At 47.5% G+C, this 18,704-nt stretch overlaps 1 protein-coding gene across 3 annotated transcripts in view; it reads left to right on the top strand.

Annotated features, from left to right (window-relative positions):
- LOC137543725 (cocaine esterase-like) overlaps window positions 1-18,704 on the top strand; it is a 229,253-nt gene that overhangs the window by 119,865 nt on the left and 90,684 nt on the right. For all 3 annotated transcript variants that reach the window (XM_068264854.1, XM_068264856.1, XM_068264855.1), the window contains exons 9-10: window positions 3,073-3,150; window positions 15,204-15,351. In XM_068264854.1, the coding sequence (XP_068120955.1) occupies window positions 3,073-3,150; window positions 15,204-15,351 (226 nt within the window). The remainder of the gene's footprint in view (window positions 1-3,072; window positions 3,151-15,203; window positions 15,352-18,704) is intronic.

The following is an 18,704-nucleotide window of genomic DNA, read 5'->3' on the forward strand; positions in this document are numbered from 1 at the left end:
ACCGTGAAGCCCAGGCACAAATTACGTTTTTAGTCCTGTGTAAGCCGAGCTTGTTTTTATCTGAGAAGAAACTCTTTCATTGGCTGATGTCCGATAAATCCTGTTTAAAGTACCTGGTCGAGAAGCCTTTTACCAGTCCCTTCCTTACAAATCTATTGTAACGTTTCAGCAGGGCAATACTGGATTGTAACCTCCATTTACTGTACATGGAAAACAGTTAAAGGACCTCTGTCGTGAAAATTTTAAAATTTAAAATTCATGTAAACTTATACAGATAAGAAGTACGTTTCTTCCAGAGTAAGATGAACGATAAATTACTTCTCTCCTATGTTGCTGTCACTTACAGTAGGTATTAGAAATCTGACAGAATCAACAGGTTTTGGCCTAGCTCATCTCCTCATGGGGGAATTCTAAAGGGTTTTCTTTATTTTCAAAAGCACTTGGTGAATGGCAAAGAAATGGAAAAAAATGTGCACAGAGCATGGAGGCTGCCCAGTATCTTTGTATAAATAATTTTCAGGGAGTGTCTTTATAAAGAATAAAGGCCATGTTGAGAATCCCCTATGGAGAGATGGATTAGTCCAAAACGTGTCGGTAATGTCAGATTTCTACTAACTGTAAGTGACAGCAATATAGGAGAAAAGTAATTTATGGCTCAGTTTACTCTGGAAGAAACATCCTTCTTTTTTGTATAAGTTTACATGTATTTTAAAATGTAAGATTTTTGCGACAGTGGTCTTTAAAGGGACTCCGAGCTCATCTAAAAAATAAAAGTTGTACTCACCCGGGGCTTTTTCCAGCCCAGTGCTGGTCGGGAGGTCCCACGACGGCGTCCTGGCTCCACTCCTACTCCCTGCTCCGGAATGGCTGACCGGCCGCAGCCCGGGCGACACTCGGCCGAGTGTCGGGCTGCTACTTCCGTGTATGACGCGGCTGACATCACACGCCGGCCGCCTCGCGTCATCACGGCAGCCGGCGTGAAAGTACTGGGCATGTGCGATTAAAGCACGCATGCGCGGTACTGCCACGCCGGCCGCCGTGGTGACGCGAGGAGGCCGGCGTGTGACGTCAGCCGCGTCATACACTGAAGAAGCAACCCGACACTCGGCCGAGTGTCGCCCGGGCTGCGGCCGGTCAGCCATTCCGGAGCAGGGAGTAGGAGTGGAGCCAGGACGCCGTCGTGGGACCTCCCGACCAGCACTGGGCTGGAAAAAGCCCCGGGTGAGTACAACTTTTATTTTTTAGATGAGCTCGGAGTCCCTTTAAAGGGAACCTAAACTGAGAGTGATATGGATGTTTCCTTTTAATCAATACCAGTTGCCTGGCAGTCCTGATCCCTTTGGCTGAAGTAGGGCTGAATCGCACACCTGAAACAAGCATGCCGCTAATCCAGTCTGACTTCAGTCAGAGCACCTGATCTGCATGCTTGTTCAGGGGCTGTGGCTGAAAGTATTGGCAACACAGGATCAGCAGGAGAGTCAGGCAACTGGTATTATGTTAAAAGGAAAAATCCATATCCTTCTCAGTTTAGGTTCCCTTTAAGGCTGACCAGTGAAACCGAGGTGAGAGGGATGTGGAGGCTGCCATATTTATTTCCTGGTAAACAATACCAGTTTCCTGGCAGCCCTGCTGATCTCTTTGGCTGCAGTAGTGTCTGAATTGCATCAGAAACAAGCATGCAGCTAGTCTAGTCAGATCTGATGATCATGTCAGAAACACCTGATCTGCTGCATGCTTGCTCAGGGGCTATGGCTGAAAGTATTAGAGGCAGAGGATCAGCCGGACAGCCAGGTAACTGGTATTGCTTAAAAGGAAATACATATGGCAGCCTCCATATAACTCACCTCAGGGTAAATTTAAAGGGACCTAAGCATTAACATTTTTAAATTTTATGTTCCGGGGCTTGATTTCCTCCTCTCCGTAGGAGGGGCTTGTAATATGCTGCTTTGGCACAGTCACTACCCAGTTACAGCTTCCACCTGTGTCCTGGCAAAAGCTGTAAGGGGGTGGGCCGGATTTACCATAAAGCACTATAGGCACGTGCCTACAGGCGCCTGATGAGGGAAAGGCGGCTCACACCCCTCCCCTAGCGCCTCCCTCCTTCCTTCCCTATGCAGAGGCTTGAGAAGAGCATAAATGAGAGGCTACTTACAATACAATACAATACAATAACATTTCTATAGCGCTTTTCTCCCATAGGACTCAAAGTGGTTAGGCTCTCTCAGATTCAGTAATTAGTAGGATGAAGTATTCACACAACAAAAGTTATATTTCTGCAAATGCCAGACTGAACAGGTGGGTTTTCAGTCTGGATTTAAACACATCCAGGGATGGGGCTGTCCTGATCTGTTGAGGTAAGGAGTTCCAAAACATAGGGGCAGCATGACAGAAGGCTCTGGGACCAAAAGTTTCCAAGTGGACTCTGGGTATGACTAGATTATTAGAACCTGTGGATCTGAGAATGCGTGGATTGCTACGCAGCTGTAACATATCTTTCATGTATCCAGGGCCTAGATTATTCAGGGATTTAAATGTCAGTAGGCCGATCTTGAATAGGACCCTCCATTCTATAGGTAGCCAGTGAAGGGAATGCAGGACTGGCATTATGTGGCAGTGACGGGGTTGGTTGGTTAGCAGTCTGGCAGCAGTATTCTCAGCTCTCTCCTTTCCACTGATGAGATCTCCCTTCACCACTAGCTATTTAATACTGAGGCTACCTCTGGCTACCTAATGCTAAAGGACACCTGTAGTTACCTATGACAGGCAAGGGAAGTAAGGGAAAAGTGACATCTGGGCCAGCCAGCACACTTGCGGTGCAGTTTGGTGGTGTGTTTGTAGGTTTCGTGGAGGGCGGAGTCTAGGGTGCCTATAGGCTCCTGTGATGTAAATCCAGTCCTGGGTGGACTTGTGAGTAGCTCTCACTATTCAGGTGGGCAGTGATGACATCATTTAGCCTAAATAAAGAGAGGGACAATTAGCACTGGATAAAGCCACAGGTAAGATGGATAAACAATTGTCTGATAGAGCTGTGTTACATGTTCCATGACCTTATTATACTGTGTTTATGTGCAGGCTATGAACATCAGCGGAATGCGAGAGGGAATGGACAGAGAAACGTTCCCAACATTGCTGGAGAACATCCCATTCCTGGTATGTCTGCCCTGGCCTGAGGCCACGTGTCAAAATAACATGATGAATAAAGTTGCTTATTTTTTTTTATTTATTTTTTTTACAATATTATAGATTATATAGTCAGTGTTTGCCCATTGTAAGATCTTTCTTCTCCCTGATTTACATTCTTATATTTTTCACAGATGGCAACATCTTTAGTTCTGTCAGGTGAAGCTCTCCGGAATGTTTGTTTCTGACAATTCTGAAGCCAGTATAAAATATATCTGGTTTCCCTGATTGCTCTAGGGGAAGGGAGGGGGGTACAAATTTGCATAGCTTATTGTCTAGGCAAAACAGCACTGGGAGGGGGAGTTACATACCAATACACAGCATTATATACAAAGAGGAAGTGTTTCAGATGCTTAATAGAGTGGGGCCGAACCTCCGATTTTAGGTTCGCGAACCGGGTTCGCGAACTTCCGCGTAAGGTTCGGTTCGCGGAAAAGTTTGCGAACCGCAATAGACTTCAATGGGGATGCGAACTTTGAAAAAGAAAAAAAATTATGCTGGCCACAAAAGTGATGGAAAAGATGTTTCAAGGGGTCTAACACCTGGACCCCCAGGTGGAGGAGTGGGATACATGCCAAAAGTCCCCGTGAAAAATCTGGATTTGACGCAAAGCAGCGTTTTAAGGGCAGAAATCACATTGAATGCTAAATGACAGGCCTAAAGTGCTTTAACCACTTCACCACTGAGGGGTTTTACCCCCTGAGCACCAGAGCAATTTTCACCTTTCAGCGTTCCTTCCATTCATTCCCCTATAACTTGATCATTACTTATCGCAATGAAATGAACTATATCTTGTTTTTTCCGCCACCAATTAGGCTTTCTTTAGGTGGGACATTATGCCAAGAATTATTTTTTTCTAAATGTGTTTTAATGGGAAAATAGGAAAAATGTGGGGAAAAAAATAATTATTTTTCAGTTTTCGGCCATTATAGTTTTTAAATAATGCATGCTACTGTAATTAAAACCCATGAAATGTATTTGCCCTTTTGTCCCGGTTATAAAACCATTTAAATTATGTCCCTATCACAATGTTTGGCGCCAATATTTTATTTGGAAATAAAGTGTAGGGTGTAGTTTAATATTTGGCCACAAGATGGCCACAGTAACTTTTTGTTTTAATGCGACCTCCAAGCTTCCTCCCGGAAGCTTGGAGGAAGTATAAGGAGGCTGGACACGTGAGTTTTTTCTCACAATGATCGCGCTGCCCATAGGAGAGCAGCAGATCATTGCGGGGCTTAGATCAACGAACGGGAATGGATTTTCCCGTTCATTGATCTCTGGGCGAGCGGGCGGCGGCGTGTTTACTAGCGGCGGGCGGCGTGTTTACGAGCGGGAGCGCGGACAGCGTCGGGAACGCGGAAAGTACGTATTTCTCCGTCCCTGGTTGTTAAAGGATGGAAAAAGGGGCGGAGAAATACGTACGCGCGGGGGTAAAGTGGTTAAAACATCTTGCATGTGTATACATCAATCAGGTAGTGTAATTAAGGTACTGCTTCACACTGACACACCAAACTCACCGTGTAAAGCACCGCAAACAGCTGTTTGTGTAGTGACGGCCGTGCTGGACTGGTGCGCACCATGGCGAGAGTGCAGGTTTGGTGGCTTTACAGCCCATATGGTCGCCTGGCTGATGTAGCTGAATGACAGAACAGTGACTGTCTGGTATACAGTGGCGGGTTCACTGAACAGAACAGGTATACAGTGGCAGGTTCACTGAACACGAAAGGTATACAGTGGCGGGTTCACCGAACACAACAGGTATGCAGTGGCGGGTTCACTGAACAGAACAGGTATGCAGTGGCGGGTTCACTGAACAGAACAGGTATACAGTGACAGGTTCACTGAACAGAACAGGTATGCAGTGGTGGGTTCACTGAACAGGTATGCAGTGGTGGGTTCACTGAACAGGTATGCAGTGGTGGGTTCACTGAACAGGTATGCAGTGGTGGGTTCACTGAACAGGTATGCAGTGGTGGGTTCACTGAACAGGTATGCAGTGGCGGGTTCACTGAACAGAACAGGTATGCAGTGGCGGGTTCACTGATCAGAACAGGTATGCAGTGGTGGGTTCACAGAACAGGTATGCAGTGGCAGGTTCACAGAACAGGTATACTGTGGCGGGTTCACTGAACAGAACAGGTATACAGTGGCAGGTTCACTGAACAGAACAGGTATGCAGTGGTGGGTTCACTGAACAGAACAGGTATGCAGTGGTGGGTTCACTGAACAGGAATACAGTGGCGGGTTCACTGAACAGAACAGGTATGCAGTGGCGGGTTCACTGAACAGAACAGGTATACAGTGGCAGGTTCACTGAACACAACAGGTATGCAGTGGCGGGTTCACTGAACAGAACAGGTATGCAGTGGTGGGTTCACTGAACAGGAATACAGTGGCGGGTTCACTGAACAGAACAGGTATGCAGTGGCAGGTTCACTGAACAGGTATGCAGTGGTGGGTTCACTGAACAGGTATGCAGTGGCGGGTCCACTGAACAGAACAGGTATACAGTGGCAGGTTCACTGAACACAACAGGTATGCAGTGGCGGGTTCACTGAACAGAACAGGTATGCAGTGGTGGGTTCACTGAACAGGAATACAGTGGCGGGTTCACTGAACAGAACAGGTATGCAGTGGCAGGTTCACTGAACAGGTATGCAGTGGCAGGTTCACTGAACAGGTATGCAGTGGTGGGTTCACTGAACAGGTATGCAGTGGTGGGTTCACTGAACAGGTATGCAGTGTTCGGTTCACTGAACAGGTATGCAGTGTTGGGTTCACTGAACAGGTATGCAGTGTTGGGTTCACTGAACAGGTATGCAGTGGCAGGTTCACTGAACAGGTATGCAGTGGTGGGTTCACTGAACAGGTATGCAGTGGCAGGTTCACTGAACAGGTATACAGTGGCGGGTTCACTGAAAAGAACAGGTATACAGTGGCAGGTTCACTGAACAGAACAGGTATGCAGTGGCGGGTTCACTGAACAGTACAGGTATGCAGTGGCAGGTTCACTGAACAGGTATGCAGTGGTGGGTTCACTGATCAGGTATGCAGTGGTGGGTTCACTAAAAAGGTATGCAGTGGTGGGTTCACTGAACAGGTATGCAGTGGCAGGTTCACTGAACAGGTATGCAGTGGTGGGTTCACTGAACAGGTATGCAGTGGTGGGTTCACTGAACAGGTATGCAGTGGTGGGTTCACTGAACAGGTATGCAGTGGTGGGTTCACATTACAGGTATGCAGTGGTGGGTTCACAGTACAGGTATGCAGTGGCAGGTTCACTGAACAGGTATGCAGGTATCCAGTGGGCTCACTGAACAGAACAGGTATGGTAGGCTCACTGAACAGAACAGGTATGCAGCCAGGAACAAGCTAATCCTAACTAATCTTTCCCTATGAGAGACAGTCTGCAGTAGCTCGCCCTACTCTCACTAATGCAGGCACACGAGTGAGCTTAATGGCCGCCGCTGCCTGCCTTTTATTAGGGGGGGAGTGGCTCCAGGATCTAGTGTAGCCTAATTGGCTACACTGGGCCTGCTGACTGTGATGTAGAGGGTCAAAGTTGACCCTCATGGTGCATTATGGGGCGAACCGAACTTCCGCAAAACTTCGCCTGCGGAACGCGAACCACTGAGGTTCGCATGGAACCGTTCGCAGGCGAACCGTTCGGCCCAACTCTAATGCTTAATAGGGATGCTCACCGCATTCCACGGAATTCCGTTTTCTGCGATTCCGGTCGGAAATTGTCGATTCCGTTCCGTCGCATTGGAACGGAATTACTATATCGTTCTGACGGAATTCCGGAATTGCTATACGTAATTCTGTGTCGGAATGCGGATTTTTTTAAGCCAATCACAAGGAAGACCCTAGAAGAAGCTTAAAGTGAAACAACAAGATTTCTGCATGAAAATCGGAATTTCAGCACCAATTAGAGGCTTAGCAAAAACCAACCAACAGGATTTCTGCATAAAAATCTGAATTATTTCAGCACCAATTGTAATTGTAATGACCGCCGTGGAACCAACTCTAGATCCCATAGCCTACGCGACAACTCCTGCTGATCCAAACCAAATGTATAATGACCGCCATGGAACCACCTCTAGGTCCCATGGCTTACGCAACAACTCCTGCTGATCCAAACCAAACTTATAATGACAGCCGCGGAACCACCTCTAGGTCCCATGGCTTACGCGACAACTCCTACTGCTCCAAACCAAACTTATAATGACCGCCGTGGAACCACCTCTAGGTCCCATGGCTTAACCGTCAACTCCTGCTGCTCCAAACCAAACTTCTAATGACCGCCGTGGAACCACCTCTAGGTCCTATGGCTTATGCGACAACTCCTGCTGCTCCAAACCAAACTTCTAATGACCGCCGTGGAACCACCTCTAGGTCCTATGGCTTACGCGTCAACTCCTGCTGCTCCAAACCAAACTTATAATGACCGAAGTGGAACCACCTCTAGGTCCCATGGCCTATGCGACAACTCCTGCTGCTCCAAACGTATAATGACCGCCGCAGAACCACCTTTAGGTCCAATGGCTTATGCGACCACTCCTGCTGCTCCAAACCAAACTTGTAATGACCGCCGTGGAACCACCTCTAGGTCCCATGGCTTACGCGACAACTCCTGCTGCTCCAAACCAAACTTCTAATGACCGCCGCGGAACCATCTCTAGGTCCCATGGCTTACGCGACAACTCCTGCTGCTCTAAACTTATGACCGCCGTGGAACCACCTCTAGGTCCCATGGCTTACGCAACAACTCTTGCTGCTCCAAACCAAACTTATAATGACCGCCGTGGAACCACCTCTAAGTCCCATGGCTTACACGACAACTCCTGCTGCTGCTGCAAAATAAAAAAAAAGACCAGTGGAACAGCCACTAGGCCTCATGGTCTACGATTTATCAAAAATGAGGTTTCAATTGAGATTACTGAAATTTTTCATTCGTAATGGACAGGACTGCACAAAGTCCGGTCCATTAGGGCTGCATTTTGATCTATGTAAAACCCCCTGAGTGACTCACCTGCCTCTCTGCTGTCCCCCTTGCTTGCAGTTTGCTGGCACTCTGGGGGAGCTGGGCGATGTGCTCCTGTCACACAGACCTGTGGGCTGCATTAAAACAAGTTCCCCTCTCTGGTGGCTCCCTCCATCCCCGGCACTCAGACTGCCAGCCCTGTAGTTCAGCAGTGGGTAGAGTGACCGAAAAATTGGGGGGGGGGGGCTTGTACCGTGCTGAAAATGGGCGTGGCCATGACATTGTATGGGCGGAGCTAGCATAATGATGTAACAGCGAGGCATAAGAAAGCAGTGTTTACACCATGGAGGATTCGCATCATGGGTGTGCAGAAACTGTGTGATGCTATTTATACCCCCCGTAACCCCAAAGCAGCAAACATAGCTAACTATGACCATTAAATAATAAATGCAGCAACAGTTACCCCGGACACCAGAAAATAAACACAATGTGGGCAACATGTCAACACAAAATAAAACGCAACGTGGGCAGCATGTCAGCAGAAAATAAACGCAATGGGCAACATGTCAGCACAAAATAAACGCAATGCGGGCAACATGTCAGTATAAAATAAACACAATGGGGCAGCATGTCAGCAGAAAATAAACGCAATGGGGGGCACATTTCAGCACAAAATAAACGCAATTTGAGCAACATTTCAAAACAAAATAAACGCAATGGGGGCAACATGTCAGCACAAAATAAACGCAATGTGAGAAACATGTCAGCACAAAATAAACGCAATTTGGGCAACATTTCACCTGGACAAAAAAAGCATTTACTCACCTGACTGAAGTCTCCTCTCGCTCCTCCTGCAGTCTTCATTGAAGTATGCCAGAGCTCAAATCTATGTATTATTGACCCTTTTTATCTCTTTCCTGCTCTCAGAAGCCATTTACTGACAGGAAAGTGTTTTATGGCTGTAATTATTTATCAGTGAGGGATATGCTATAGTCTGACCCAGTCCCTACCCGGACAGAAACTGTTACTTGCATACCTGATGTTTAACTCTTTCAGGCAAAGAAAAAAAAAGGAATACAGCCTAGTTATTTGTGTGCTAGGCACTGTACATACCCATGTCTATTTCATCATGTCACATCACCTCGGTTGTCCTTTTAAGCAATAATTAGCTGGCCAGAAAATAAAATTGTGACTTTTAAAGGCTTCTTACTGCGGTGTTTAGTTTGGCCCACTTATGAGATTTCATAGTATTCAGCGGGCTTCTATAAAAGCCCTTTCATGCATTGGTGCTACATTTGGTTACATTTGGTTGATCATGAATTAAGGCCTTCTTGGTGGTCTCCTCTTCTTCTTTTTTTTTTTTTTTCCTCATAAGAACAAGATGATGGAATGGAAATATTTGAAAAAAAAAATAATGTTGGAATGACAAACCGAAAAATATGTTAAGGGTAATTTTGTGACTAGATCTATGGGGGCTGGAATAGGACCTTCACATTTGGTGCAGAGTATTTTAAAGCCTCCTCTATCTGGTTTTCACCTTCTAAATGCAGCTATAGGAACTACTCAAAAACCTCATTTTCCTATTCCTACTGCTGTCATGTCTGACACTCATCAAAGTGCTGGGAAGCATGATATCGATGGCTACCTATTATTGCTGGCGGTGTTCCCCGGCCATTAGTCTCTGCATCTATCCCTGCTGCTTTCCAAGCAAAAGGCATCCATCAGAGCACGCAGGGCGTAACTAGAAATCACTGGGCCCCCCTGCAAAAATTTGGAATAATGCTCCCTCCGCCACCGCCCCCCCCCCCCCCCCCCCCCCCCATTAGAACAATTGTGCAGAGAATAGAAAGCTTTTTCTCTCCATGCCCAGGCTCCTTGTACATCACTAAAGTACACAGCACTTGGGTAGGGGTAGAAAGGCTTGGGGGTATAACAGCACTGTACATAAGATCCTGCTGCACACTAAATAGGGACTGTCTACAAATTTTTGTTTGCAAAACTTTGTATGAGTTCTTATCAGTGGCTGGGCAGATGCAGTCATTAGAACAATTGTGCAGAGAGCAGCAAGCTTTTTCTCTCCACACCCTTAGTTGTCAGTCTCTCAGGACAGGGCCCCCTGTGGCTTCTGGGCCCCCCTGTGGCTGCATCCCTTGTAGGGTCTATTGTTATGCCCATGAGAGCAGGTAGCTTTGCCAATCATACCTGCTTGGCTGGGGTGAGGTAATATATTATTGTTAAAGAAAACATGTAACTTCAAAAAATGCCCCTGAGGGGTACTTACATCGAGGCTTCCCCCGCCCTCTTTCATCCCACGGTAGCAGCACTAGATGTCCCCGAACGGCGGGCATGTAAATATTTACCTTCCTGGCTCCAGTGCAGGTGCAGTAGCGGCTCCCCAATGGGCTAAGGCGTAAATAGCCGATCTCAATCAGGTCAGCTCTACGCAAGTCACCTGCACCTGCGCAGTAGAGTGGACCCGATTGGGATCGGCTACTTACGCCTTAGCCCATTGGGGAGCCGCTACTGTGCCTGTGCTGGAACCAGGGAAGGTAAATATTGCAGGCACTACAGCACAACAAATTGTCGGCTGTGGCTTCGGAGGGGCCCAGAGAGACCACCGTGGAACCTCCTCCCGAGGTAAGACCCCCCCAGGGGTACTTTATGTTACAGATACTGACCGCCTCAGCCGACAATCATGCATGTGAACAGCACCTGATGACCATCTGACGCCTAACCCACGAGCGATCCACCGCACGGATCTACTCAACCCCAGTGATCCCACTGCTCACGCCACTCCCCCACCTGCCATGCGATGTCTTGCATGTGCGACTCTTGTCCCTCCATCCCCCCCACCCCCGCATAGCAACACAGCGTGTTGTCAGCTACACAGCTGATGCATGTGTGCAACCCGGCCCATCAATTTCACCCAAGGGGATCAGCTCCTGATCCCTGATGGGCAACATCAGTTGGGCACAGCACTAAAGGTGGCCACTAACGGTCTAATTTCTAGCGAGCATCATTCGAGTGATCGGAAATTCTGATCGAAGTTGGTTGTAAATATTCTCAGTTGATGGACACAATTGATTACGAACGATAATAACAATAGTCGTTCGGTTTACGTCAAACCAAAATTTGGATTTTCTCATTGGTTGTGAAAGATGGGAAGCAAAGATTGATTCGTTGATGGTGTAATGAACGATTTTTCTTCCGATTTAGGATTATCTGATCGCTTGAACGATTTTTGTGCTAGAAATCGTACCGTTAGTGGCAACCTTTACATTTGTGAGACATTTGTCAGATGATGAATGCGTACTAGAAAACAAGGTACAAAATAAAACTAGATGAGGTACACAAATACAAGATCAAGTGATGGAGTGATGGTTATAGAGACCAGATTATTTAAAGAGAAACTCCGAGCAAGAATTGAACTTTATCCCAATCAGTAGCTGATACCCCCTTTTACATGAGAAATCTATTCCTTTTCACAAACAAACCATCAGGGGGCGCTGTATGGCTGATATTGTGGTGAAACCCCTCCCACAAAGAAATTCTGAGTACGTACTCTTGGCAGTTTCCTGTCTGTGAACCCTGTTGCATTGTGGGAAATAGCTGTTTACAGCTGATTCCAACTGCCAAAACAGCAAGCAGCAGCTACATCACTTGCCAGCAGTAAAAATGTCACCATGTGATAAATTTCAGAATATAAATCAGGGATTTAAAATATTTTACAATGGGCAAACACTGACTAAATCATTTATACATAATTATTGTAATAATGAAGCACTTTTCTTATTACATTATTTTCACTGGAGTTCCTCTTTAAGTGCAAGTCCGATTATGGGAAGGGTGAGCTGTGACGTGGGTGCATGATCGAGTAAGACATACTAGAGAGGGGAAGGCCCTGCTAAAAGCTTACAATCTAAACGGAGGGGGCCAGGACACACTAGGTAGAGGCAGGGCCGGGCCGAGGCATAGGCTGGAGAGGCTCCAACCTCAGGGCGCAGTGTAGGAGGGGGCGCAGAATTCATTCAACTGTCATTCCTATTTGTGTTTGAAGCAGAAAGAAATAAGAAAAGGGGATACATTGCAGTGATTGTAAGCCACATAACTAGATATTAAGGTGTTGGGGAGGTTGTGGGCCCTGTGGCGCCTCTTAGTCTAATAGCAATCAGTGTGTGACGGCTGGGGTGGGAGGGATGGAGGGGCGCACTTTGGTGTCTCAGCCTTGGGTGCTGGAGGACCTTGTCCCGGCTCTGGGTAGAGGAGTGCAAATAGGTGCTCAGCAATGAGGGCATAGGTATGGAAGGGTAGGCCAGAGAAGAGGTACGTTTTGAGGGCTTGTTTGAAGGAGTGTTCCAGAGAATGGAGGACACTCTAGGAAAGTTCTGTAGTTGTGCATGGGAGTGGGAAATGTGCAGGCGGCCAGGCGCAGGTCTTTCGAGGATCGGCGACGGTGTCTGGATGTATATCTGAGGATTTGTTCAGAGATGTAGGTGGGGCAGGTCTTGTAGGACAGGCATAGAACATACCTCCCAACTTTTTGAGATGAAAAAGAGGGACATTTAAGCCACGCCCCTGATCACGCCCCCTGCACAACCCTAGTCACACATACCATAAAGATTTCATATGAAAAAGATGTTGATTTATAATTCAGGCCACGCTGGTCCTTTCTATCCTGGTTCATTTTCCTTCATATTAACATTTTAAAATTAAAGTGAACCTCCGGACTAAAATTCGACTCAGCAGCACTGAAAAGGCCTGGTGTTTCTTTAACAGTTTCACAGTATTAGAACTTTGTTTCTCTTATACAAGCCTCATTTTTAGCTGCACAGAAGAAAACTGCCCGGGCTTTTTTCCCCTGATGCTGTGCAAAGCATGATGGGATTTCTGATGAGGTTGTTCTCGTTCTGCTGTTTTGGTGTACTTTTTTTTTTTTTTTACATTTTGAATTTGACATTTGAAGCCTAGCGTGTGCAGCTGGGAGGGGTAATCGGGACACAGGACAGTTGGAACTGTGTCTCCTGCTCCCTGTCACCTCCTTTCAACCAAAAAGATGGCTGCCCCCATGTCAAAGATGGCAGCCCCCATGAATCACAAACATTTGCCTGTTCTTTTAAAACAGGGTGGGTAAGAGATTACATTACCTATCTATTCTAATTAACCTAACTAATGTAACTTGATGACAGTATGTTTGTTTAGGCTGAAGTTCCCCTTTAAGTAAATATGAGGAGGAGGCACTCCTTCCTATAGACAATTATGATGTGCCTTGGCTGTCCGTTTACCATGCGGATATATTCCAATGAAAGATGAAGCCGGCACCATCAATGTAGTATTATGCTCTTTTATTCGATTGTCATGATAACAATCTGTCACACAGCGTGCGACGTTTCGGGGGTAATACCCCTTTCTCAAGCAAGTGACAGAGTATACAGAGGCATTCATCCAATGCAATTTATATAGAGCCACCATTGTAGCAACCTATCATTAGTCTGAATCCTAGAACCAAACACAAAGTCCGTTCTACCATGGGGACCTGATAGAAACCTTAGAGAGAAGAAAAGAAGCCAATGAGAGAAGAGACACCCACATGTCAGACGCCGGAATATCCGAGTCACGCCGCATCCACGAACGCAAGCCGCCATCTGTAGCCAAGGCCCGCCCCCCATGGTGGGCGGGACTCCCACATTGGTGCGCGGCCGGGGGAGAACCACGTGACCAGCCTGGCTGGGCACAAGCGAGGCCTGAGGTGGAACGCGGAAGTGGCAAGTCTCTTCTCTCATTGGCTTCTTTTCTTATCTCTAAGGTTTCTATCAGGTCCGCATGGTAGAACGGACTTTGTGATTGGCTCTAGGATTCAGATCAATGATAGGTTGCTACAATGGTGGCTCTATATCAGGGGTCTCAAACTCGCGGCCCGCGGGCCATTTGCGGCCCTCGGTACAATATTTTGTGGCCCGCGCCAGCAAAAGCGACACGGAAGCGAACTATTTTACCTTATAGTTCGCTTCAGTGCTCCCAAGTAATCCGCCGCATCCCCGCCACTAAACGAGGGCTGCAGATCCCCCAAATCCCCCGGGCAAACATCCACGACTGCGCTGAGGGGCAGAGCTTCCAGCTGTAGCTCTGCCCCTCCTGACGTCAATCGCCCCACGGATCGCCGCCTCTCCCCGCCCCTCTCTGTGAAGGAAGAATGAGAGGGGCGGGGAGAGGCGGCGATCCGCTGCGATTGATGTCAGGAGGGGCAGAGCTGAAGCTGAAAGCTCTGCCCCTTCCAGGAAATGCCGGCGGATTGCCCCCCAGGGGATTTGGGGGCTCTGCAGGCCTTGTTTTGCGGCGAGGACACTGCAGATTACTTGTAATGGGAGCACTGAAGCAAACTATAAGGTAGGACACTTCATGTTCAGAAGAAATAATTAAAACTGTTAATGACATCTGAGGACTTTTTTTTTGTGAAATCCCTTATGCGGCCCAGCTTCATCCTGACTTTGCCTCCTGCGGCCCCCAGGTAAATTGAGTTTGAGACCCCTGCTCTATATAAATTGCATTGGATGAATGTCTCTGTATACTATGTCACTTGCTTGAGAAAGGGGTATACTCCCGAAACGTTGCACGCTGTGTGGCAGATTGTTATTATGACAATCGAATAAAATAGCATAATACTACATTGATGGTGCCGGCTTCATCTTTCATTGGAACATTTTAAAATTAGTAATATATCAATTTAAAGAATGGAAATAAAGTTTCAAACACATTTATTGACAGAGAAATATATATGTATTGACATATAAAGAGGGACAAAGTCCTGAAAGAGGGACAAATGAGGAGGAAAGAGGGACAGGGCTCCCAAAGAGGGACTGTCCTTCTAAAAGAGCGACATTTGGGAGCTATGATAGAATCTTGATATGGGTGTGTGTGTTTGCAGGAGCGGAATTGATCTTGGCTGCATGTGTGAGGTGTTGGCTGCATCAATGGAGTTCTTATTGTAGATACCGGCCAAACTCCTACACTGAAGTAATCATGTATGTCTCGACTCCTTTAGGGAATGTTCAGAGGGTTGATCCCATTGCTGGTAGAGGAATATATCGGAGAGGAGTCCGACCCAGCAAAAGTCCGCAACGGGTTCGTGGAACTTTGCGGAGACTTCATTTTTGTAATGCCTGCCCTGAAAACGGCCAAATATCACAGAGGTAAGATCCCAAATATCTTGAGAAACAAAGCCTACACTTCTCAACTTTTTGAGATGAGAAAGAGGGACACTTAAGCCACGTCCCTGCCACACCCCTGATCACGCCCCCCATCACACCCCTAGTCACGCATACCATAACAATTTCATAAGAAAAAAAAGTTTTATAATTCAAACCACACTGGTCTTTTCTATCCTGGTTCATTTTCCTTCATATTAAGATTTTAAAATTAGTAATATATCAATTTAGGATGGGAATAAAGTTGAGTCAATGAAAGCTCCAAAAGAGGGACTGTCCTTTCAAAAGAGGGACAGTTGGGAGCTGTGGAAGCCTAATCAAGTACAAAGAAGTGTAACCCGATTTAAACGTTAGCACCAGGCCCCGGCTGAGGGGAATCCACCAGACACTGACTGATGAAATTATCAAAGATTTACAGTGGCTTGCAAAAGTATTCAGCCCCCTTGAAGTTTTCCACATTTTGTCACATTACTGCCACAAACATGAATCAATGTTATTGGAATTCCACGTGAAAGACCAATACAAAGTGGTGTACACGTGAGAAGTGGAACGAAAATCCTACATGATTCCAAACATTTCTTACAAATCAATAAATGCAAAGTGGGGTGTGCGTAATTATTCAGCCCCCTGAGTCAATACTTTGTAGAACCACCTTTTGCTGCAATTACAGCTGCCAGTCTTTTAGGGGATGTCTCTACCAGCTTTGCACATCTAGAGACTGAAATCCTTGCCCATTCTTCTTTGCAAAACAGCTCCAGCTCAGTCAGATTAGATGGACAGCGTTTGTGAACAGCAGTTTTCAGATCTTGCCACAGATTCTTGATTGGATTTAGATCTGGACTTTGACTGGACCATTCTAACCAGGGTTGCTCTTCCGGATCCCGGGTACCCGGGTAAACACGGGTATCCGACCATTTTTACGTTATCCAGGTCGGATCCGGATACCTGGGTCACTATCCGGATAGCTCTATCCGGATATCTGGCCGCATAATCCGGATACCCGCGGGTACCCGCGGATATCCGTTCGGATATCCGGATCCAGGTAGTGTAACTAAGGAGATGTCATTCAGCCAATCAGATGGCTCCCAGCAGAAGCCCTAGCAGCCAAGCAACCAATCACAGAGGGGAACCTTGGTCAGTCCCTCCTGTATATAAGGAGGCGGCCATTATGAGAATCTTGTCCTTGCTTGTGACTACCACTGAGATAGTTTGTCCAGTGTGTTTGGCTAAGCAAGTGCATTACCCCAGTGATAAATCCAGCGTTTTTAAACACCAACACCTGCTGTATATAACACTGTTGTCTATTGTAGTGTAGCTAGTAGTGTTTTATATTGTTGTAGTTAGTGTGTCAGTCTGTGCTGTCTGTGTGAGCTGTGACAGTCTCTGCTGCTGCAGCCTGCAGCAGCTCTGCTAGTTAGGTGTCTGTGTCTTTGTGTGCTGCTGTTTGTGCGCATAGGCATGGCCGGATTTCTGGCAAGGCCACATAGGCCATGGCCTAGGGCACCAGAGAAACAAGGGGCGGCCTGCAAACAGTGGGAATTATTTGCAGGTCATTATTTGCAAGTGTCCAAACAAATGAAAGGGGTCAGGATAACTGCACTATTAGTACCAGCTGGCATCTGCCTGTGCTGTGCTACAGGCAGCTGCAGTCCGTTAACCAAACGTTTGTGAACAGTGTGTGACTAGCAAAAAGCCAGACCTTGTCCAATGGCATAGCAGCAGCTGCAGGCAGTTACAGAAGGCCTGGTCTCACGTACTTGGTGTGGGGGATTAAAGGACCAGTGGCAGCACCAGCAAATAGTACAGAATACAGAAGGCAGCCTCTCACAGTACCCATTTCTTAATTATTGATTGACTAGCGCTGTTACCCTGAAAACAGCAGTGGGTACAGGACTCACTTTTACGTGTTCCTGATCCCACCCAATGTCCAATTGTGAGCCACTTTTGACTATTTGTGTGTGTGGTGGATGGCTCCCACCACGCCCATCACCTGTAGATCGCTTGATTGACCAGTTCCCCCGTGTGACGTGATTGATTCACTTCATATTGCCATGGAGACCTCGGCACTAGCCGCAATAGAGGACACCAGCGGCCCAAAAATGTTTGGGTGGGTGTGTGTGTGGAGAGAGGTGGTAGGATACGGTTTCGGTTGGGGCGGCTGGTAATAGTCGGCCTTGGGCGGTAAGAAGTACAAATCCGGCCCTGCGCATAGGCCAGTGCTGCTATTGCCTTAGCTACACAGTTAGGAGGATTACTGTGTAGTGTGTGTATATTGTGTAGTTCAGTGCTGCAGTGCTACGGTAGTTGTGTTAGACTAGTACTGTCTGTGTGAGTGACTACTGCATTTCTGCTGTGTCTTGAGTGTCAGTGTGACAGACCGTCCGTTACTGTGCACACTGTGTACTACTGTGCTCTGTGTCACCCCCCCGATTTCAATAAAGTACCCCACATCCATCTGTGACATCATCAAATGTGCAGTATCTGCTGGCACTAGCAGCCGGGGGAAGGCCATCAAAGGCAAAAAGAGAGGGAATATTGCTGGCGCCGTCACCGCCAGCAGTTCCGCCACACTGCCCATTCAGCCGGTAGCCATTGGCCGTGGACACACTGGGCCCCAAGCTGATAGGGGGAGCCACGCTGCAGAGGCGCAGCAGCGTGTAGCGGCAATTTTCCAACAGGGTAGGCGGGCGCAAATTGAAGGAGAAAGACGCCGAGTCTGTGAGGCAGCTCTTAATGTTGGATGAGCAGGGCACCAGCAGCTCTACAACAGAGAGCTCCACCCCCACCACCACTCCTGTTCGCAGGAGCAGCAGCAGCCGCCCAGCAGCAGTGCATGGGGACTCGTCGTCGGTCATGTCGACCCCAGCGGGAAGCCTCCCCTCAAGTGCTGAGTTGTTGAGTGCAGACCCTGCGAGCGCAATCAGGCCCTGTTACCACTGAGGTTGAGGGGAATATTCTTTCCCAAATAGGATTTATGGCTGAGTCACAGATGGTGACGGTGGTTGTTGGGGAGGGGTCCTACTCCTTGCCTGATGTGTCAGACTCAGCAGAAGAAGAGTTGGTGGTCCGCAACATCCCAGAATTTGTTTGTGGAGGGGGAGTCTGGTGATGATTATTATGATGATGAGGTGAAGGACAGAGACTACCAACCAGAGGAGGGGCATCGTAGTCCCCAACCGTCCCATTTTCGTTGGGACTGACCCAATTTGGGAGGGCTATCCCGCTATGACCCCCCCAGTGTCCCGGCTGGCTGGGGGGTCAGATGCAGGGGCGGACTGACTGTTCGTGCAGGAAGGGAGGCAGCCAGTGAAAGGGAGCTGGTGGCAAAGTGGCGGAGA

This window comes from Hyperolius riggenbachi, unplaced genomic scaffold (assembly GCF_040937935.1).
Source record: "Hyperolius riggenbachi isolate aHypRig1 unplaced genomic scaffold, aHypRig1.pri scaffold_186, whole genome shotgun sequence".
NCBI lineage: Eukaryota > Metazoa > Chordata > Amphibia > Anura > Hyperoliidae > Hyperolius > Hyperolius riggenbachi.